The sequence below is a fragment of the Pagrus pagrus genome, assembly GCF_965226575.1.
Source record: "Pagrus pagrus genome assembly, chromosome: 7".
NCBI lineage: Eukaryota > Metazoa > Chordata > Actinopteri > Spariformes > Sparidae > Pagrus > Pagrus pagrus.
In genome coordinates, this window is record NC_140191.1 from 28875069 (window position 1) to 28898364 (window position 23296).

At 41.8% G+C, this 23296-nt stretch overlaps 1 protein-coding gene across 1 annotated transcript in view; it reads left to right on the forward strand.

Moving 5' to 3' along the window:
• The first annotated feature begins 765 nt into the window (after positions 1-765).
• The window catches only part of mc5ra (melanocortin 5a receptor), a 43362-nt gene continuing 20831 nt past the window's right edge, over positions 766-23296 (forward strand). The window contains exons 1-3 of the mRNA XM_084358547.1: positions 766-931; positions 15441-15661; positions 16501-16607. Coding sequence (XP_084214673.1) covers positions 15503-15661; positions 16501-16607 — 266 coding nt within the window. The 5' untranslated portion in view covers positions 766-931; positions 15441-15502. The remainder of the gene's footprint in view (positions 932-15440; positions 15662-16500; positions 16608-23296) is intronic.

Sequence of the window (23296 nt, forward strand, 5' to 3'; positions counted from 1 at the left end):
TGGTGAATCAAAGTAAACTTTGTGTTCGTGCCTTACCAACAGACTACAAAGCAGCTTTTGTCCTCAGGCTGTGACACTCCTCAATTCACCCTCAGCACTCTGCCATAAAAAATAGCTTTAATTTGATGAATTATCCAACCCAGATAGTCAGAATCTGACCCGAACTGACAGGGAATGGGATTAACTATAATAGTTTGGCAGAAATAGACAACCTTCTTGCTGATGGTCTTCTCTTATTTAGGTCACATAGAGGAATTATTATAAAACTGAGACTGATTCATAACAAGTAAAAATCTCCTTGAAGCACATTTAATCTCTTCAGAATCAGACAATGCTGCAAAATAATGTGGAGGATCATGATATCTTCAGTCATGTAGCTGCAGTGTTGTTTGTTGCTGCAGGGCGTCAGAAGAAGGGAGCTGTGTGTACATTTTCAAAATAACAGCCAGTCCATTAAATGTCTATTTCCAAATGTTTTAGTGTGGAATCACTGAGTTGCAGAGTTCAACCCAACAAAACAACACGACTGTAGTCAAAATATGCGTTCTTCCTCTTGCTATACTGCAGGATAGAATTCTGCATAAGTAAGAGCTGAATTCTTCTGGGAGGAAGCTCCTCATAGATTTAATATTTTAACATGGTGGAATCTCTGCACCTCCTGCTGCTGATTCCGTCAACACACTGCGAGGGAGATGGGCAGAAATTGCTGCCAGTGTAGCTGCATGTCGTGTCCACGCTGTCATATCTGAAGGGGGAGTTCCTCTCCCTTTTTCTCTCTCTCTCCCTCTCCCTTTTTCTCTCTCCCTCCCTTTCTCTCCCTCTCTGTCTTCAGTCTAACGATGTGTGAATCCACTGGTCGGATGTTTCACAGAGGCACCATCCAGTCCGTCTGAGCTGTTCGTGAAGAGGATTTGAGTCACAGCTTTGAGAGGTGAGTCATTCTTTACCTCTGTCTCCCCCACTCATGAAGGATTTTTCTCACCACCTCGGGAGACGTCTTTTTGCATTTTTAACTTTCATTTTTTTGTCGAATCTGTCACTTGTAGAGTAGTTGGTACATTGGACATCATCATCATCACACTCATTGTTATCATTATTATTGTCCTTTGAGGCGTCACTATGACATTTGTATGGAAACTTCATGTTTGTCTGTGGTACTAAGTGCAGAGTTTGGAGTGATTTACAAGGTTTCAAGAGTTACATGACTGAACAGCTTGTGCAGCTGCAGGATTTTTTTTTTCCTTTTTTGTGATATTTGGATATAATATTTTCTACTTTTGTTGGTGACATCTGGTTGACAGTAATGTGTCAAGATTATCATCTAATACCGTCATATAAAACTAGAAATCTTATTATAATTAAAGGAACTTTGTAATAAACCAATAAATCCCCAAATCATCTGTTATATGGATAAACTTAACCCTTCTGGGCATTCACCTGTATTTTGCTCATCTTGAACTGTACATCCTAACCCACACTGTCCACCACACACAGTGCTTGGCATATAAAACTGCTTTATTAGCTTCTGTGTTTAATGGACTTAAAGCTGTTTAGCATGTGGATTCGAAGCGGAAAACTGATGGAGATTTATTCATATTTATTTATATTGTCATTGAAGCAACTTTCTCAACAGCACACTGTTGAGAAGCAAGTACACCCTGGTAATATGGTTTGATTCTATTTGCTTTGGCTCTAATTTGTGATGAAATGTGCGGGATTGATTTCACTGCTGGGATAGCACCTCAGTCAGATGAACCTCTCTCTGAGCTGCCCTGCTACTTCCTATGGAAAAACAAACAGAAAGGCTCATGCTGCACAGTCTCACGGCATCTTGCCAGATGCCAATTGCTTTAGCTGAAGCAACTGCAGCCTTGTATTAATCAGAATGACACATCACTTATGTATGGCGGAGAAATACTGTTAGTTATCTATCTGTTAGCGGCGCGTTGACAGCATATTTTGTGTCAGCGAGGTGTCACACTGTGAGGCAAAACAACAGAGCAAATGAGGAACACTAAGTGAGAGCTGAGAGACTGCTGTTTCATTAGCATTAAGAAAACGTAATATATGCCACCCCCATGAGCAGGAGAGCTATGCCTTTGCAATCTAATTGATACTGTAATAATTGTCTGGAGAAAATATGCTTTTCTCACATAAATGAGTCACCACAGCAGCAAAGCAGCAGCGGTGAGCATCAATCAGTGTGAGACAAGAAGCTTTGCACCGACTGACCTGAATCTGGTGCCGGGTAAACACATCTCCTGCTGGGAGAACAAAAACGCGCCTCCATACACAAGTTATTTTCAGTTCTGCTTTTTGGTTTGCATAATAACTAGTTCACCTCATCTCATCTATATGTTTCTCTCTGACGGAGGGAGAAATGTGGGGAAAGCCACTTTATTAAAGCTCGTGCGAACAGTAACTCAACTGGCTCGGCTGGTTTGACAGTTTTACGCACATCTAGCACACAGAAAGGCACTGGTTCTCCCTCCAGTATTTCTGGGTGCGTTACTGCCAGCTAGGGTTGGGCACTGTATTCTGATTTGGCATTTGATGATGTCCACACTTAAACATCATGACGGACAATGACGTTGTTGTTGGGGGGGGGGGGGGATATGTGTTTCTGAATGCACATCTAGAACACAGAAAGGCATTGGTTCTCCCTCCAGTATCTCTGGGTATGTTACTGCAAGCTAGGGTTGGGAAATGTCTTCTGAACTGGCATATGACGATGTCCACACTGAAACATCAGCTGTTTTTTGGGAAGAAATGTGACAAAGAGTCTGAAGGACAGACAGGATGACAGACACTTTTCCATGTATACATTCATATTTTTTTGTCCTCATATAAGATGAGATGACCTGCTACCACATTACTTTGTGTGTTTTTTTAACTTTGCTTTGTGGGTTGACGTGGGACATTCCGCCTCTGTAACTTTCACACAGAAAGTGGAATATTGGCGCAACATTCCCACCTGAAAAGAGCAGTGTGAATGGGGCTACAGAGACGGAATGGGGGGACAGTTTCGCTCCGCCTCTAATCCGCCAGCAGCGGCAGTAACTGTCTGTGTGAATGGAAATAGACATCACATAATCGCCATCAGTAATGAGCGGACGTTTTCTTTTTTATTTCATGAGTGAAGTATTTGTGAACGCCATTTGAACGTCACACCCCTGTCCCATGCTACCGGGTTACCCTTACACACAGACGTCTCGCCTCTGTCGCAGCTCTTTTAGTACCTCCACTGGCAGATCAGAGGTGGAACAAAACTGTCCCCCCATTCCGCCTTCTGTAACTTTCACACAGGAAGCGAATATTGCCGCAAGATTCCCACCTTGAAAAGGCAGTGTGAATGGGGCTAAAGCTAGCAGGCTAGCTATACTGAGGAAGCAAAGTTAAGAAAAGGAGAAAACCAACGTTTCTTTTAAAAGTAACTACTTATGTTACAAGATTACTGCCATTAAAAAGTAACGCATTATGTTACTGTGTTATCTACTGAGAATAGTAACACGTTATAGTACTTTGGTGCGCATGTCGGTTATATTGTCCAGAAGGCGTGTAGCCAACTGCTTGCTCATGGGGTAAATATTGCGTCTCTGTAAATACATGAATAAAGGATGATGGTTTAGACTGACCAAAGTGTTATGAGATGGCTTTTGTTGTGAATTGGCGCTATATAAAGATTCATTCATTCATTATCTAGGGTGCGGACTTTGCGTATTTTCAAAAACAGACATTACCATTTGATTTTTCAATTGGTTTTTGAGAAAAGTTACTATATCTCAATATATCTCAATATTGTGATATAATATTGCATCAGTTGTGTCCACATAGTGCACTCCTGGTCCACAGTAGATATATTTTTGTGGAACTTTGGACATTTGATCTATATATTATATTCACCACTAGATTATCTATTTTTATTTCTGTCATTGATCATTTTGGTAATTAAACTGCATCATAATCTGACTTGAAATGATTAACTTGATTCTATGAGACAGAATTCATGTCAAAGAAGAATGAATGTGATGATCATGTAGCTTACATCATATACCTACACGTATATGAATCATCAGATAGAATCTAGATTAAAAAAACAGTTTCTGTTTCATGCATGATTCCCCAATGTTTTCTGTTTAAAATTACTTTTGAGTATCAAACATATACTGCAAGTCAGAACCATATCTTAGGCCGGTATGATCAACTATCTTGCTACCTAATTTAAATAATCCTCCAAGTCAATCAGTGACAGCGACCAACAGCTGTTTAGCATTAGGCTTGCTGTGACGACAAGACAAGCAAGTCTTGATCATGACATGAATGTGGTTCTGCTGTTATATTTACTGAATGCCATCTAACACTATGTTTGAAATAGTGTAGCCATGGCAACCTTTGAAGAAGTGCTCATGACCACCATGTTGTGCTAGTGTCCGTGTCACTGTCATTGGAATCGGACATGATATCAGTTGAAGATTGAACTCTGATTTCTGTGCTCAGTTAGTGAATCAGCCTCGCTGGTGCTGTCCATGCAGACCAGAGTGAGGGGATGCTCTGCAGGAGCAGCTCTCTGCCTTACTGTGAGCTTTCAAATCCTGACAGAAGAAAGGCATTCAGTTCGACTGTGATTTTCAATCTGTGCATATCAAGGAACAGAATGTTGCAATTAAATCAGAAATCATACAGGTTTAGTTGTGGCACATCGAAAACTGACAAATGTAGTGAAAGGCAAATCATATGGTAAATGGTAAATGGTCTTGCATTTCTATAGCGCTTTTCCAGTCTACTGACAGCTCAAAGCGCTTTACAATACTTGGCACATTCACCCATTCACACACACATTCATACACTGATGGTGGAGGCTGCCATGCAAGGCGCCAACTACTCATCAGGAGCAATTTGGGGTTCAGTATGTGTAATTAAACATATCAATACATAATACCATTTGTTAAATAAGTGAAAAGAAAAACAAAGATGTCCCTTTAGCACCAATCAGTTAAGAAATTCAAATCTGCGTAGGCCTATGTGTTGGTAATATCAGAGGAGCATTTGAGAAGACTATGTGGCTCAGTAGCTCATGTAAAAACATTTATATCATGGTCAATCTTTTCAGCAAGCTCCCTAGCTGAAACTAACTTCCTTTATAAAAACAAAACCAGCTAGTGCACATAAAGCAATGTTCATCATCAACATACTGTACACTGATCAGCCACAACACTAAGACCAGTACTGTATGGCTGCTGTGGCTTCATCTGTCCACACCTTGACAGTTTTAACTGATGGTGTGACCCTCTTTAAAAAATTAAGAATTAGCAGGCAGAATAAGCGGAGAAATTTGACCTGGAATGCAAAAGTGAGGATGTGGGAGGGCTTTGTAGCTGCCAGAAATATTTGTATATGTGTACATGTGTAATGGGGCGATCACAGCGCTTTCGGTGATGCTTTGTCCTGCTGGTCTGGCTGGCCGTTTGGCAGATACCGCTGGTGGAAATCCTCTCCTGGTCTGCTGCACAAAAGTAGATAGTAGTAGAGAAAATCTACCGAGGATTGAAGGAGCTACTGACTGCAACAACTTTTAACTTTAGCTGCTGTTAGAGGGGTTTATAGCTTACAGTGATGCCACAGTAGTCGGCTACGTGGATGATACATACTAAGTGCACTGGCTGGTTTAGCTTTATAACAAATGTAAGCTTCAGTATGTAAACTAGCTGAAAAGGCTGGTGCTCAGTGTCTGTGTGTGTTTTCTACCTAAAACAGTGAGTTCTTTCATTTTCTCCACTAATGTTAAGTAGATAAATACAAACACTCCAACCCTGGACGGATCATTGCCCAAGCCAGACTGGAAATAATTGGTGGTTATGAATTAAAGGTTGCTGTTTCTTTACCAACTGATTCGACTTTTGACTTGTCTGATACCCTTTTAATACATCTAGTCAATTTTTGGTCTCTATAGTAGCACATACTAATGTCATCATATACTGTAACAAAGTCGGAGTACTTATGTGTATGTAGTGGTTCACCAACATCACCCTGATGACTGCTGATCACACTGATACCTGCTAGATGTAACTGTTTCACTGGAGACGACTACATATGTAAACAGTACGGCCTCTCAGGTTGCTGTTTTGGTGCGATTAATATTTCCACGTGATTAGATTTAATCTCATTTGTTGCCCTGTGTATAATTGATTTTGCCGTGAATATGAATGAATAATGCAGAAAACCTGCTTAAGAGAAGACTGATGTCCGTTTTTTTTGTTCATGTATTCTTTGTTATCCCAAAATGTGACCCTTTCCATTCACAATGATGTACTATCTACATGTGTGGGCTGAGAAAGTGTTTACAGTGTATAAGCTCTTACATTTTAGCAGTAAGGAACTAAAAAGCTGTGTCCTCATGTTCCTACCATTCACTGTGTGCGTCCACAGCGGGATTTTAAGAAGGCGATCATTAGCTCTGAGCAAAGAGCCATCAAAATGTCTCTCTTGCTGTTGTGATAAAGGCACTCTGGGTCTTGCTTTCTGTTTGTGATTATGGCACGGGATCACTGACAATAACTGACCCCCTGGGACTGTCGCCACAGAGAGGAGATGGGGTTCAGAAAAGATTGAGTTGGCCTTAGAAAATACACTGAGTCAGAGACAGACGCACAAACAGGGAGAGACAGACAAGAAGCAACTGATGAGCGCGGCTGAATTCACAGGGGAGGTGTGATTTCAGCAGGAGGTGTGTTGACATGAACACAGCCGCAGAGATTACAGCTTGAAACACAAGACGCTGTGAATGAAGGGGGGTGACTAACATGCACCGTGGTTGGTTATATAATTCTGCACTGATCTGAGAGCACAATTTCCACACTTCAATGACTTAAACGTCATGTCACGTGCTGCAGACACCTTCATCTCTAACATCACTTAAAATAGCAACATAAGTCAGGATCAGAGCAGCAAGATAGAGATCTGCATGTACAGAGTACGGCGACTGCATGAATGGAATATAGTCTTTCATAATGTGGTTTTAGTTTAACAGATGAAAGGCTTTTTTTTCTCTAATTAATGAGTCACTCTGGGCCGTGGCTGTTGATTCCTTGGATAAAACAAAAATGCCTGCTGATAGATTTTCAAGTAGTTTGAGGTTTTAATTAAAACTGAGAGCTCTTTTTTATGCAGAGTGATGCCACATTTGAGACGAGACATTAAGAAAATCAGAAATTGATTAGTCAAAGTTGTTTTCTTGTGGACCCCCAAATTGAAAATTATAAATAGAAAAACACTTGACAGTATGCTTTAGGAAGTATGAAATGTTACTGAATGGGGTACAAAGACATAACTGTCCATTTAAGAAAAAATTGAACCTCATCTATCTTCATTTTAGCTGTGATCCCCACAGTTAGCCACAGTTAGTTCTTCAAAGAGTGGGCGTCATGGTGTTTTCACTTGCAGCTACTGCTCCCATACTTTGCATTTGCTAAAGCAGATCTACAGTGATTCTTTCTTTCAAAGATATATACAGTAAAATGCTGTAGCACATTAGTACCTGACAGCTCCCTTCACTGACACCACATCCATTCAAACTTCTACCACTGAAGGGAGTTTCAGTATTTTTTGTGCCAAATCATACTTTTTCCATGCTTTCAATGTTGGCAGAAATTGGAGCAGTTAAGTAGGCATTGCACAGATGTAATTTAAGTGGGGAAAATAATAAATATAAGATCAGTCTCAAGGGCAGCTGTTCAATATTAAAGGACTCAGAACAGGATCAAAAGTAAATGGATGGGATGAAGCGATCCACCTTTGATCTTGACTTGTTATTTTCTGACAAACAATCTTTTAATACTGGTCTCTTCAAAGAAAAAGAAAAGAAAAATCTCTGGCTAAGGGGCCCTCTGACTCCATAGACCCCTAATCCAAGGCATACCCCCCTTGTATCGAGCTCCCCTCACCTCAGGCCTGTTTGTAATCTGTGCATCTAGAATTTCACATCTAGTGTTGTTGCCTGAAATCCTCTGCTGTGCTGCATCTTAATTCACAGGTCTGTCTCAAACTGATGTTTTGCAGTATATCTTGAAAGGAGTAACAAACTTCTTGTTTAATGTCAAACAACGTCTGCTGTGTCCATTGAACAAAAGTTTAAACAAGTCATATTTGGAATCCTAAAAGCAATTTCAGTTGTCTCTTTTTTAAAGCTTCTTATGAACCTTTGCTTGATGTCTCTGGAGGTACAGCCATATGTCTGTTTAAAGATATAACATGTAACATACCTGCAATAAAATGTCTAGAAAGACCCTTGTTATATTTTGTTAAGTTGCATCTTAAATGTAAATGTATGTAAAGTTCAAACCCAGAGAAGTATTTGTTACAATAAGAGTACATTAATTAATTAATTAATTAATTAATTAATTAACTAATTGATTAATTAATTAATTAGTGATTGCAGTAATAAACATTAACTAACAGTTTAATTAACATATAAATACTGTTTCTAGTAATCATTTACTGATGGTGTCCATGTCTTAAATGTTATTTTACAGTTTATAAAGATACCGTTAATATTAGTTAATACAGTAATACGCATTAACTAACAGTTAATTAATACAGTAATAAGCATTAAGCAACTGTTAACAAATTCTCTTGTTAACATTTATTAAAGGTTAATTAAGGATCTTACAAATATTGGTATATAGTTGATAAAGATGTAGAACATGTTGCCTTTCATGGATCAGTTCACAGCTAATCCATTTTTATTAGGAGAAAAACTCTTTGTCCACATACTTGTCCATCCTCTGACTTATTCCTTATTTCAGTGTACACATGGCATTCATGCTGAAGTTTCCTTGTTCCTTTATCATCATTAAGACATTCCTTAATGGTATAAATGGACAATATTAGTAAATGATTACTAGTCATATTAATTAATCAAATCAAATCAAATCAAATTTTATTTGTATAGCCCAAATTCACAAATCACAGTTTGCCTCAGAGGGCTTTACAATCTGTACAGAGACGACACCCTCTGTCCTTCGACCCTCGATTCGAGTGAGGAAAAACTTGCCCCCAAAAAAAGCCCTTTTAACAGGGAAAAAAAATGCGGAAGAAACCTCAGGAAGAGCCACAGAGGAGGGATCCCTCTCCCAGGACGGACAGACGTGCAATAGATGTCGCATGTACAGAGCAGATCAACGAGATCACAATGTATATTAACTGTTAAGTAACTGTTAAGTAACTGTTAGTTAATGTTTATTACTGTATTAACTAATGTTAATTAATGTACGTTATTGTAAAGAGGTACCAAAATATGTAATTTTATTGAAGGTAACAGTGTGTTTCATCTGGTCACCTGTCGCTATTTGTTGCAGGAGAGATTCAGAGCGTGAGGAAGGAAGTTGGAGAATTAGACTTAAAATAACATGAATTAAACTTTGAAACATTACCTGGTCCATTAACATTATCTGCCTGAGTTGCCTTCGTTATTTTCATTAGCAATGGTGGTTGTTCTCCCGTTATACCATGGTCTGAGTGAATACTCAATTCTGATTGGCTGGAGGGTGTCAATTAACTGTGATATGGACGCCCCTGGAACGGTGAACCCTTGTGTGTTTAAGTTTTTTGATGATTGTTATTTCTGCGCTTGTTGCTTGTCTTCAAGATATTTTCGAGGATACTCTTCCATTTGTGCATGTGGGTTTCACATATCGTTAATATTTTTTTCTCATGCTATCAGGCAGGATCCAATATGGGAACATCAACGAGTTTGATTTTAAACATAATGGCCTTTTTTCAAGAATTTGAACAGATTAGAGAGATCTCATTAAATTTCTGTACGTTTTGACAGAATATCCCATTACACTGTTATTAATAGATAATAAACTGATTTGAGAAAATGCAAACTGTTAATATGCTCTGAAAAGACCATGTATCACCATATAAGTTACAATTGTTAATCAATACAATTGCCTATACCTCATTATAACTTTAAGTTATAATGAGTTTGATGACATTGTAAATAGTTCCAACATAAATGGTACTTTTTTGCCACACTAATTGCTTCTCGTCTTTGAACAGTGTGATAACTGCAATAATTGTGTTCCAAGTGCACGCATGGCAGCAATAAAATGTCTTAACAACTCAAACATAACTGTTTTGCTTTTTTTATTTAGCCCTGCTGCAAAGGTTAATTCTAATGGCCATTAAGCACATTGTGTCATTTTGTGAAGGGATTTGGATAATGTCATTCTCGGCACGTTCTCGGCACGTTTAAGTCGGAGCAAGGGTTATGGTGGGCATGATGGAGAATTAAGTTTATTGTTTAACTTTGCTTGAATGGTTTTATTTTGTCATCAATGTATCGATGTATGCTTCCCTCTCTATTTATATTCACTGTCCAGATGTCTTTATCAGCTTTCGGCAGAAGCTTCTTGCCTGGAAACACCTCATGGATCAAATGTCTCTGGAGAATTTTTAAGATAGAGTATCTGTAATCCAGGTCATGAGTTGAGTTAAGAAACAGGGGAAACACTTGTCTGCAGAGTAAAGTTAAGGCTACTCGGCCAGGCCACATTAGCTGCGCCACGATCTCAACACTGAGGTGTTTGTGTCCCATTCACTTGCCCTAGAGTTGTCATGTCGGACCACCCCCCACTCCTCTCTTTTATAACGAGAGGGTTATGTTCACAACAAACTTCATGCCATTTTATTTGGTCAGCTGAAAATGATTTTATCTCACTGACCTTATATGAGACATAGTTTGTTGGCCATCTTTTGAAGATTGTGACTGTTTCACGTCATTTTCCCTGAATTTCCTTATTTTATCAACCACTGTTAACAAACTCATGCAACCTCAAATTACTGGGTGGAACAGTCTGACGTATTATAGGCTCTTTAATAAAACTTGAATTATTGAAAATCAACTTTTCCTCCTTGAACCGACACCTTATCGTGGTGGAGGGGTTTGAGCACTTGAATGATCCTAGGAGCTATGTTGTCCGGGGCTTAATGCCCCTGGTAGGGTCTCCCAAGGCAAACAGGTCCTAGGTGACAGGTCAGACTAAGAGCGGTTCACAAAGCCCTTATGATTGAAAATACATCGAGGAAGTTCACGTCGCCCGGAATGGCGTCACCGGGGCCCCACCCTGGAGCCAGGCCCGGGGCTGGGGCTCGCAGGCGAGCGCCTGGTGGCCGGGTCTTTGCCCACGGGACCCGGCCGGGCACAGCCCGAAAGAGCGACGTGGGCCCGCCCTCCCGTAGGCCCACCACCCGCAGGAGGGATCAGAAGGGGCCGGTGCGGTGTGTTTTGGGTGGCTGTCCTGGGCGAGTGCCCCGGCGACCCAATCCCCGGACGGTGACTCTAGCCATGGGGACATGGAATGTCACCTCGCTGGGGGGGAAAGAGCCTGAGCTGGTGCGGGAGGTTGAGCGCTACCGACTAGAGATAGTCGGGCTCACCTCCACGCACAGTCTGGGCTCTGGAACCCAACTCCTTGAGAGAGGCTGGACTCTCTTCTACTCTGGAGTTGCCCGCGGTGAGAGGCGGCGAGCTGGTGTGGGCTTGCTCATAGCTCCCCAGCTCAGCCGTCATGTGTTGGAGTTTTCCCCGGTGAACGAGAGGGTCGTTTCCCTGCGCCTTCGGGTCGGGGATAGGTCTCTCACTGTTGTTTCGGCCTATGGGCCAAACGGCAGTGCAGAGTACCCGGCCTTCTTGGAGTCCCTGGGAGGAGTACTGGAGAGTGCTCCAACCGGGGACTCCATCGTTCTGCTGGGGGACTTCAACGCTCACGTGGGCGACGACAGTGATACCTGGAGGGGTGTGATTGGGAGGAACGGCCTCCCTGACCTGAACCCGAGCGGTGTTCTGTTGTTGGACTTCTGTGCCAGTCATAGTTTGTCCATAACGAACACCATGTTCAAGCATAAGGGTGTCCATCAGTGCACGTGGCACCAGGACACCCTAGGCCGGAGGTCAATGATCGACTTTGTGGTCGTATCATCTGATCTCAGGCCGTATGTCTTGGACACTCGGGTGAAGAGAGGGGCTGAGCTGTCAACTGATCACCACCTGGTGGTGAGTTGGATCCGCTGGCGGGGGAGGAAGCTTGATAGACTTGGCAGACCTAAACGTACTGTGAGGGTCTGCTGGGAACGTCTGGCGGAATCCTCTGTCGGGGAGGTCTTCAACTCCCACCTCCGGGAGAGCTTTGACCAGATCCCGAAGGAGGCTGGGGACATTGAGTCTGAATGGACTTTGTTCTCCACTTCCATTGTCGACGCGGCTGTCCAAAGCTGTGGCCGTAAGGTCTCCGGTGCCTGTCGTGGCGGCAATCCCCGAACTCGGTGGTGGACACCGGGTGTAAGGGATGCTGTCAAGCTGAAGAAGGAGTCCTATCGAGCCTGGTTGGCTCGGGGGACTCCTGAGGCAGCTGACGGGTATCGGCAGTTCAAACGTGCTGCAGCGCGGGCGGTCGCGGAAGCAAAGGTTCGGGCCTGGGAAAGGTTCGGGGAGGCCATGGAGGAGGACTACCGGTCGGCCTCGAGGAAATTCTGGCAAACCATCCGGCGCCTCAGGAAGGGGAAGCAGCCCTCCACCAACACTGTTTACGGTGGAGGTGGGGAGCTGTTGACCTCGACTGGGGATATCGTCGGGCGGTGGAAGGAATACTTCGAGGATCTCCTCAATCCCACTGACATGCCTTCCATAGAGGAAGCAGAGGCTGGGGACTCGGAGGTGGATTCATGCATCACCCAAGCTGAAGTCACTGAGGTAGTTCGGAAGCTGCCCAGTGGCAAAGCACCGGGGGTGGATGAGATCCACCCTGCGTACCTCAAGTCTCTGGATGTTGTGGGGCTGTCTTGGCTGACACGTCTCTGCAACATCGCATGGCAGTCGGGGACGGTGCCTCTGGAATGGCAGACCGGGGTGGTGGTCCCTCTATTCAAAAAGGGGGACCGGAGGGTGTGTTCCAACTATCGGGGGATCACACTCCTCAGCCTCCCTGGTAAAGTCTATTCTAGGGTACTGGAGAGGAGAATTCGGCCGATAGTCGAACCTCGGATTCAGGAGGAACAATGCGGTTTTCGTCCTGGCCGCGGAACGCTGGACCAGCTCTATACCCTCCGCAGGGTGCTCGAGGGTTCATGGGAGTTTGCCCAACCAGTCCACATGTGTTTTGTGGACTTGGAGAAGGCATTCGACCGTGTCCCCCGTGGCATTCTGTGGGAGGTGCTCCGGGAGTACGGGGTCGGCGGCCCTCTGCTAAGGGCTGTGCGGTCCCTGTACGACCGGAGCAGGAGTCTGGTTCGCATTGCCGGCAGTAAGTCAGACCTGTTCCCGGTGCATGTTGGACTCCGGCAGGGCTGCCCTTTGTCACCGGTTCTGTTCATTATATTCATGGACAGAATTTCTAGGCGCAGTCATGGGCCGGAGGGGATCTGGTTCGGGAGCCACAGGATTTCATCCCTGCTTTTTGCGGACGATGTTGTCTTGTTGGCTCCTTCGGGCCAGGACCTCCAGCATGTTCTGGGGCGGTTTGCAGCCGAGTGTGAAGCGGCTGGGATGAGAATCAGCACCTCCAAGTCTGAGGCCATGGTTCTCGACCGGAAAAAGGTGGCTTGCTCCCTCCGGGTTGGGGGAGAGATCCTGCCTCAAGTGGAGGAGTTCAAGTATCTTGGGGTCTTGTTCACGAGTGAGGGAAGGATGGAGCGTGAGGTTGATAGGCGGATCGGTGCGGCGGCCGCAGTAATGCGGTCGTTGTATCGGTCCGTCGTGGTGAAGAGAGAGCTGAGCCGTAAGGCGAGGCTCTCGATTTACCGATCAATCTATGTTCCTACCCTCACCTATGGTCACGAACTTTGGGTCGTGACCGAAAGAATAAGATCCCGGATACAAGCGGCCGAAATGAGTTTCCTTCGCAGGGTGGCGGGGCGCTCCCTTAGAGATAGGGTGAGGAGCTCCACCACACGGGAGGAGCTCGGAGTAGAGCCGCTGCTCCTCCACATCGAGAGGAGTCAGCTGAGGTGGCTTGGGCATCTGTATCGGATGCCCCCTGGACGCCTCCCTCGGGAGGTGTTCCAGGCATGCCCCACCGGGGGGAGGAGACCCCGAGGAAGACCCAGGACACGCTGGAGTGACTATGCCACCCGGCTGGCCTGGGAACGCCTTGGGATCCTCCCGGAAGAGCTGGAGGAAGTGTCCGGGGAGAGGGAAGTCTGGGTGTCCCTGTTCAGGCAGCTGCCCCCGCGACCCGGCCCCGGATAAGCGGAAGAAAATGGATGGATGGATGGATGGAACTTTAAAAGATGCTCATGCTAACATGGGACCTGTGAAGGCTAGGTAGAGGCAAGAGACTAAATGAGAAGATTTACCTTTTGCCTAGTAGCCTGTTACTTCAAGATTAGGTATGAGATTAGGTATAAGACAGGTATGTATGATAAATAATGGTTAATATGTAGCTACGGCCAGCAATCGATTAGCTTAGCTTAGTTTAGCATGAAGGCTGGAAGCAAGGAGAAATAGCTAGCTTGGTTGTAGGTGACAAAATGTTCCCATGTTCTCAAGAACATTAATTAACTAATACATTAAGACATTATCTCTTGTCACCTCAGTGAGGTTGCCAGGTGACCAGCAGTGATGCCAGGAGGTTACTGCATCATTTGTAAATGCCCCAAGTGTAATGCCGCAATTTGATAAAATGTGTCAGTGTGGAAGTTTACTCACAATGTGGGGATACGTCTTCTTATGGACACAAAATGCAAGTCTTCATAATGTTAATCATTAAATTCTAGTGTTAAGACTTGGGTTACGGTTAGGGTATAAAGAAGACCTCATAACAAAGGACATATTCAAACATGTCCCATCCTCAGTGAGAATGTACAAGAACTCCTGTGTCAAAACACATAATACACTAGATGTTGTTGTGGTCAATGAAGGGTGATAATCAGTGTTTACCCTCAAAGTGGCCTCCATCTTCAACTCTAGCCTAGAGGTAGCTTTTACGACCAAGGTCATTAAAATCCAACCACTCCGAAATACCATCACACTACTTATTTATTTATTTATTTTTTTTGGCAGCCTAGGACATATTCACAGTCTCGGGGGGCTAAATAACTTGCTAGATACTGTGCTGTGTGGCAGAGACGCTGCTACTTATCCCCCTGAGGTATGGTGGGTTTTTTGTACTGTGAAGACCTTTGCCACTGGTTTATGATCTTGTGAATATACTCTACTGCACCTCCAATATTTGTGTCCTTGTACTGGCTTAAATCGTTAGAATCTGGAAGTGTCAGTGTATTGATGTTAATAGAAGTTGGTGTGAAGTGAAAAGTAATGATATTAACTCTTGTTAAATAAATAAAAGGCACAAAACATTATATCTGAGCTGCAGAGTCAAAACTAATATTTCACATGATATATATATATAATGTTGCACCTTGGCATCTGTTTTCTTTTGCAGCCTGCTTGAAAAATGACATCCACAGTAGATCAGCAGTGATCTGGACCAGAGCCACAGCAGGGATGGATGAATCTTCCTACCAAGAGGAGGTGATGCTGGGTAACTCCACCTGGGCTTACTCCTACTATCACCAAAATAACACCCTGTCCCCTCCACTGCTACCAGACAAGACCAGCACGTCTAAACCTCCAGCATGCGAGCAGCTCCACATCGCTGTAGAGGTGTGTTGTGCCCAACACCAAAATGCATACTTTTGTCATTTTTGAACATACATTTTTGAACATTAAATTTGTTTTTTCTAAATACAGTATTGTGCTCTGCTGTACTCAGTTGAGGTATGTTCTGCCACATCCAATTAACTGCTGACTGTTACTGCACTGTTCAACTGTAACTCTTACGGATTACTCTACTCCAATTTAAAAATGAATAATAAGTCCTGTAAAAAGAAACACAAACAAGGCCAAAGAAAATTATGAAATTTTGTGTAGTATTTTTTTCCTTCATTTTTTCTACCTTGTTAATAATCCCATCATTCCTCAGATTAATATTGCAGCAGTTTATGGGGGAGTTAAAAACAGCCAATTTGGGAGCAATCCATTTTAGGGCTATGACACACCAGGCCAATGTTGGGCTGTTGATGCGCCTCTGTGGCCTGCAGAGTATCCTGTACCGTTGGCACTTGTCGGCCCTTGTTGCGACTTTTCAGACAACTGAGCATGTTGACCATCTTAGTGGTAAGCAAGAGTGATGCAAAAAAGGTAAGCAAATGCTGCTGGACTGCAGTTATACAAACTGGACTGCAGTTTGTATAACTGCAGTCCAGAGTCTTACACCGACCACTACCACCCAGTGGTATGGAGAGTGGTATGTTGTCCCTGCGGTGTGTTCAAGCGCAATTTTTTGGCTGAGACAAAGGTGACAGTCAACAGTTAGCTTTCGTTGCCACTTGTTCTTCAATATTGGTTTGGTGTGTCTGGGCCCTACTGTAACTCCACCCTATTAATCTACAAATCTTCACTGTCCCATTCCTCTCTGTTACACTGTATAACCCTCTCCTCAGGTCTTTCTGATCCTGGGTATCATCTCCCTGCTGGAAAACATCCTGGTCATTACAGCCATCATAAAGAACAAGAACCTCCACTCACCCATGTACTTCTTCGTCTGCAGGTGAGCAGTTCACACAACAATCTCCCCTTCCTCTTTGCTTACCAGACTGCAGGGTTAACATCGTAGTAGAAACATCATTCTTCAATTGGTCTTTTTGTAATACATCCAAGGCTGGATTGGATTAAAAAATGAACTCTGTGCTCCTAGTGAACCCCCTGTCCTACTCATTGTGCACTGTACACTTAAATACTATAACTGGATTAACTATACACTAATATAGCATTATGAAACAAGTAAGAGCAATATATAGTGAAGTAATAAAGGCCTCAAAACTAGACTCTTACTCAGGCCCATTTGCAAGATGGGGCATTAAGATTAGTTAATAATGCAGGTCTCGCCTTAGGGCACTAAACTTATATTATGTTTTTATGGTGTAGTATTAGAAAACACATGTGAACTTTATTACACTGGAGCCAAAGCCTTGGGGCTGCTTTATGTTCAAGGAACCCTGGAGTGGTTGCCCTCTATACCTGGTTGGCAATCCAGTATAAAAGTCTGTACTGTCTCCAGCTGACACACTAAGGGCCCTATTTAAATGATCTATAGCGCTTGGTCTAAAGTGCATGGTGCAAGTGCATTTAGGTCATTTCAAAGTCAATTTTGAAAGTTAAATGGTGGATAATCTGGGTGCAAAGTGTGGCACACGGTGCAAAGAGGTGGTATTTAGACTCTTCATTAGTCATGGGTGTGTTTTGAGTGTAACATAAATTAAACCAATTCGTGTCATCTCCCATTCCCTTTAAGAGCCAGGTGTGCCAGGACCTAGAGCATTGATAATAAACAGTGGCACTTATTTTCTCTGAGGGATGAATGAATGAATGAATTTATTTATTTCGGTATATATCAAGCTTATAAAACCGAAAGGGTGTAGGTTGAAGCCAAAGCTTATATACCCCTACCCCTCTTACCTTAAAAAAATTATACACATTAATACAAAAGGATCAGATCACAGACATTTGAAATTAATCAGTACACTTACATTTCTAATCACAACAAAATAAAGAATAGTACACAACGCATAACCCAAAATAGTACAAAATCATTAAACTTAATTTTCCATACTGTAACGAGAAATTATGTTCTTCTTATAAAGTCTTTTAAAGCTGACTAGAGTACAGCATAATTTAATATTTTCAGGACAAATATTCCAGATATTAACCCCTCTTACAGAAAGACAGTGATTTTTTACAGTAGTTCGAGTCTTTGGTTTCTCAAATAGTAGTGGTCTTCTCAGGTTATAACTGGAACCCTTCATTTTAAACAGATTCTGGATATCTTGAGGAAGAAGTTTATTTTTTGCTTTGTACATGGTTTGTATTGTAATGTAATCAACTAAGTCCCTGAATTTCAAAATGTTCAAACGACTGAATAGTGGGTTGGTTGGCTCACGGAAAGGTTTATTACTTATGATTCTTATAGCCTTTTTTTGCAATAAAAAAATTGAATTTGTATTTGTTCTGTATGTGTTTCCCCAGACCTCAATGCAATATGTCATATATGGGGCAAGTAATGAATAATATAATGTGATTAGTGATTGTTGAGAGAGGAAAGCTTGGGCTTTATAGAGAATTGCAATGGATTTTGACATTTCGGATTTGACATAATTTATGTGTGATTTCCAATTTAATTTATCATCAATGATAACTCCAAGAAATTTGGTTTCAGGTACACATTCAATTTCTGCATCATTTATTGTTAAGTTTCCGCTTGAATTCCTGGGCTTTTTTCCAAATATGATACACTTTGTTTTACCGAGATGAAGTGATAATTTATTTAAGTCAAACCATTCTTTGAATTTCTGTAGTTCCTTCTCTACCATATCCAGAAGCTGCCCCAAATGATCCCCACTACAGAACACAGTCATGTCATCAGCAAATAAAATACATTTCAGGGATTTAGAAACCAAACATATGTCATTAATATATAACAGAAACAGCAATGGACCCAGGACTGAACCCTGAGGCACCCCACATGTGACCTTCAGGAATTCTGAGTTTGTCTTATTAATATGGACATATTGATATCTGTTTTGTAAGTAGCTGGTTAACCAATCATGTGCAAAACTTCTGATGCCATACCTCTGTAACTTTTCCAATAGTAAAGTGTGGTCTATCGTATCAAATGCTTTCTGTAAATCAAAAAAAAACTCCACTGTATATTGTTTTTTCTCAATTGCATTTGTTATTTGTTCAACAAAGTCCATTAGAGCCAATGAGGTGGTTCGATTCTTCCTAAATCCATATTGCTGTTCACAGAGTATTTGGTTTTTCACTATGAATCATTTAATCTGTTTGCAAATACTTTTTCCAAAATTTTTGAAAATTGTGGTAACAGTGAGATTGGCCTATAATTTGAGAAGGTATGCTTGTCACCATATTTAAACAATGGAATCACTTTAGCAATCTTCATTTTTGAAGGAAATTTCCCAGTCAATAGTGACAGGTTACAGATATAAGTTAGGGGTTTAACAATACAATCAATAATTCTCTTAATCAAGAACATATCAAAATTATAACTATCAGTTGATTTTGGATAGGGATGCTGTCTTCTAGCCGTCCTCCTGATAACACCTAAGATCTTGTCTAAAAATATTTAGTACAGTACATATTTTAGTTTTGCTGCTTAGTCATAAAATCAGAGTATACACGTGTTGTGCGCCCTTCGAATAGCAGGAAAAATACCGCACCTTTGACTTTAGACCAGCTTTTTGTTGGTCTATGGCGCTGTCGCCTTCTGCTGCCTTAAGATGGCAATCCATCATCAGTGCGCATGACCACCCCTTACTTTAAGACCACATGCCCAGAAGCGCACAGATGGGTGAAGGTACATTTGCTATTTACACAGCATGGGCGCTTGTCATGAAAATGACAATGGCGTTAGCCTGAAACTAGCAATGACACTTGCGCTGCGCTGTGCACCATTTTGTGCCATCCATAAGATAGAGCCCTAAGTGTTTGTGAAAGTTCCTTCATTGTGACTATTTTCCAGTAGACCCACATCCAGGGCTTGATAATCATAACAGCTTATATTAACTTCTGTGTTGGTGATACCCCAAAAGACAAAACTTTATCCCAACAACAAGTCCTACATTACTAAGGACATCGAGGACTGTGTCAAACACAAGAGGCTTGTCTTCAGGAATAAGGACCAAGTGCAGATAAGATCAGCACAACAGGAGCTGAAACAGAAGCTCAACGCAGCAAAAAAAACAACAACACAAAGAATCAGTTGAGAAGGATTTTAATACAAATGATACAAAGACAATGTGGGCCACTATGAAATCCATTACAGTTATGACTCCTAATAGAAAACTGATGAAAATTAAAATGACAAATGACTTGAATAGCTTCTACATGAAGTATGATTCACACAATTTCTCTGTTAAGCTTTTTTGAACTCTGTTGATAATATCATTAGCACCATAACAATTGATGACTATGTCCCAAGGATAGACATTAGTCCTGGGGATGTCACAAGGCTTTTTAAAACAATCAACACCAATAAGGCAACAGGCCCCGAAGGTGTCTCAGCTTTCCTTTTGAAGACATGTGCAGATGAAGTTACCCCAGCCTGGGTCTCTGTCTTCCAAAGGTCAGTTGATTCACATACAGTTCCATCTCTTTGGAAAGCAGCAATCATCACTCCTCTGCCAAAAAACCTGTCCCTGAAGAAAATAGCGAATATAGACCTGTAGACCTGACCTCCAATGTTATGTAGTGTCTGAAAAAGTTGATGGTGTTTCTCATCATAAAACAATCATAGCACTGATGCTGCAATACTAACCATAATGCACTTTATTTTGCAACACCTCCCAAGGCCTATGCTAGATTGCTATTTGTGGACTTCAGCTCTGCTTTTAATACTCTGCAGCCACACATCCTTCTAAGCAAACTCATACAGTAGCTACTCATGTCTGTTATACCATATGTCATCAGGTGGTATCACTCCTTCTTGGCCAACAGGACCCAGCAGGTTCAAGTGAACCAGACACTGTTTGAATGAAAAAAATTATCAACACAGGGTTACCACAGGGTTCACCCATTTTGTTCACCTTATGCACAGATGATTGTACAAGCTGTCATCCCAGCACATTTATCAAGTTTTCTGATGACACTAATGGACACAGACACAGACATCTCAGTTTATACTTCAGAGGTAAACAAGTTTATACAGTGCTGTGACGGCCATCATCTCATTGTTAATGTTAAAAAAACAGAGGAAATTATTTTTGATCCAGGAGACCTAGGAGATCACTCTCTTATTCGCTCTCATTCTTACAAATACTTGGGGGCACATATTGATTCTAATCTGTCCTGGGATGTGCATGTGAAGTCTGTGTGCAGTAGGATCCAGCAGCGGCTTCGTTTTCTGCGAAGACTCAGGGTCTTCGTCGAACAGAAGATGAAGTTGGTGTTTTATCATGCTGTGACAGAGGGTACACTCATATATGGAATGGCTGCTTGGTTTGGGAATCTTACAGTGAAGCTGAAAGCAGAAATAAACAGACTGGTCTACACAGCATTAAAACTGATGGGGGTGAGGGAGCATCCAACCCTCCAACAGCTCTTAGAGGAGATAGTAGTCAGAAAGGCAAGGAAGATTACTGCCGACCCATCACATGTCCTACACTCTCAATATAAGCTGCTTCCATCCGATTAATGTTAGGGTCCCAATTAAATATGAGAGGAGATACCTAAACAGATACAAAAACTCATTCATTTCCATATCAGTGAATCTCCTAAACTTACCCCTGACCCGCCAGAACAACATCCTGGCTGTGTCCCGGGAATTTAGGATTTGCAAATTAAGCAATGCCCAGGTCTACAGTTAATTGATTGCAGGCGTTCAGGTCACTGCTTTGATGTGGTTTTAAATTATTTTTTTTGGGTGTCTAGAGTGCATCTCTACAGAGTGTGACTGAGAAGGGAGAGGGAGAGGGTCACTGTGGGATGACAGCATTATTATCTCCTACTTGAAAATGCATCTTATTTAAAAATCTCCACTTGCTTTGCTGTTTTCAGCTAGCAGTGTGGGTTTGGGTATGACACTATTGGTTGGTCAGTCAGTCCATTACATTGGTCCGGAGTAAAATGATTCATTTAATCCATCCAATGAGGAATGGAATTTCAACAAAATTTTGTAAGCCTACATGGATGGTAATGACATTAATGGCACCTATATGATGAGTTTGGTGATCCCCCAACCTTCCCTTTATTGGCACCATGAGATTGACATTTTTTAGTTTCAGAGTGAAATGTCTCAATAACTGAATGGATTGTCATTAAAATTTAGTACAGACATGTTCCCCAGAGGATGAATAACTTTGGTGATCTTCCCACTTTTTACCTCGTGCAATTATGATAATAAAATTTTGTCCAATACATACCATTTACAGTAGTGCTGATTATTAAATGTTAGCCTACTAACAAGGCAGCATGGTGGTTAGCACTGTCTCCTGATAGCAAGAAGGCTCATGATTCCCACCTGCCAGGCAGCCTGGGGCCTTTCTATGTGGACTCCTACTTGTGCTTGTGTGGGTACCCACCATATCCAGGGTACATCTCATTTCCCTTATTTGTTGTTTCCTTGCTCCGTGATCCTCACTTGAACTGGAAGTTTTTCTTCCTTACCATCTTGGAGGCTGTCCCAAAGGTCTTATTTGGCCTGGAAGTGATCTCTGAGGAGCGACGAGCAAGAACACACAAGAGCAGCCTTCACTGAAGTCTTGATTGATAAGATGATAAGATTGATTGATTGATTGATTGATTGATTGATTGATTGATTGATTCTGGGTTATTAAATGATGATTTCACAATCAGAATATCAATGAATAAAGGGCAAATGATGAATAAATAATATTAAGTTGAAAATGGTTCACGTGCCACCGAGCAGGATACAGTACACAGTATAAATACAGACTTAAACTTGTTATTAATGCGCAGGAGTGTGTTAAACAGGTAACAAAAAAATCAGCAGTTTGAACATTAAGGTTGTGGGTTCACAAAAAAAAAAAAAAAACAAGAAATTAACAGAAGCTTTGTTTGCACAAAAATGTCTAATCAGGATATCAGCAGGTGCATCATATCACAACTAATATGACCAATGAGTGATTAAAAATACAATAATTTAATAGGAACTTAACTCACAGAACCTCAGACAGCAAAGCAGACCAGCTGTTAGTTTCTCCAAAGATCAGCTTTTGAAAAAAAAAGTGATCATCCAGCAAAACTGTTTTGGCTGTTAGCAGCTGTTAGCTGTCCGCTTTAAAAATGTTTAAATGTACAAAAAACACAGGATTGTGTAGGAGATACACTACTAATAATGTAATTTATTAATCACTGGCGATTAATAAAACACTCGTAAATGGGGCACCACCTCCGTTGTTTTATCTATTTGAATAATCCGGAGGGAATTAATCAAATTCGACTGGACAAGGTTAACTTGTATCAGTTCTAATCAATTTCAGATCAATTTATTCAATCTCATAACTGAAGCAGTGACTTCTACACAGTTTCCATCCGTTCTCCACATTAAAACAAACCTGCACAGACAACGACATGCAGTTAAATATGTTTATTGACTAAATAATTAAGAGTAAATAAATGGAATGGCAATTTAAACAAATGACAACAGGTAACAAAAAGATGAGGAGTCCCTAATAACCAAAGTAATGAGATTATTAGTGAAAT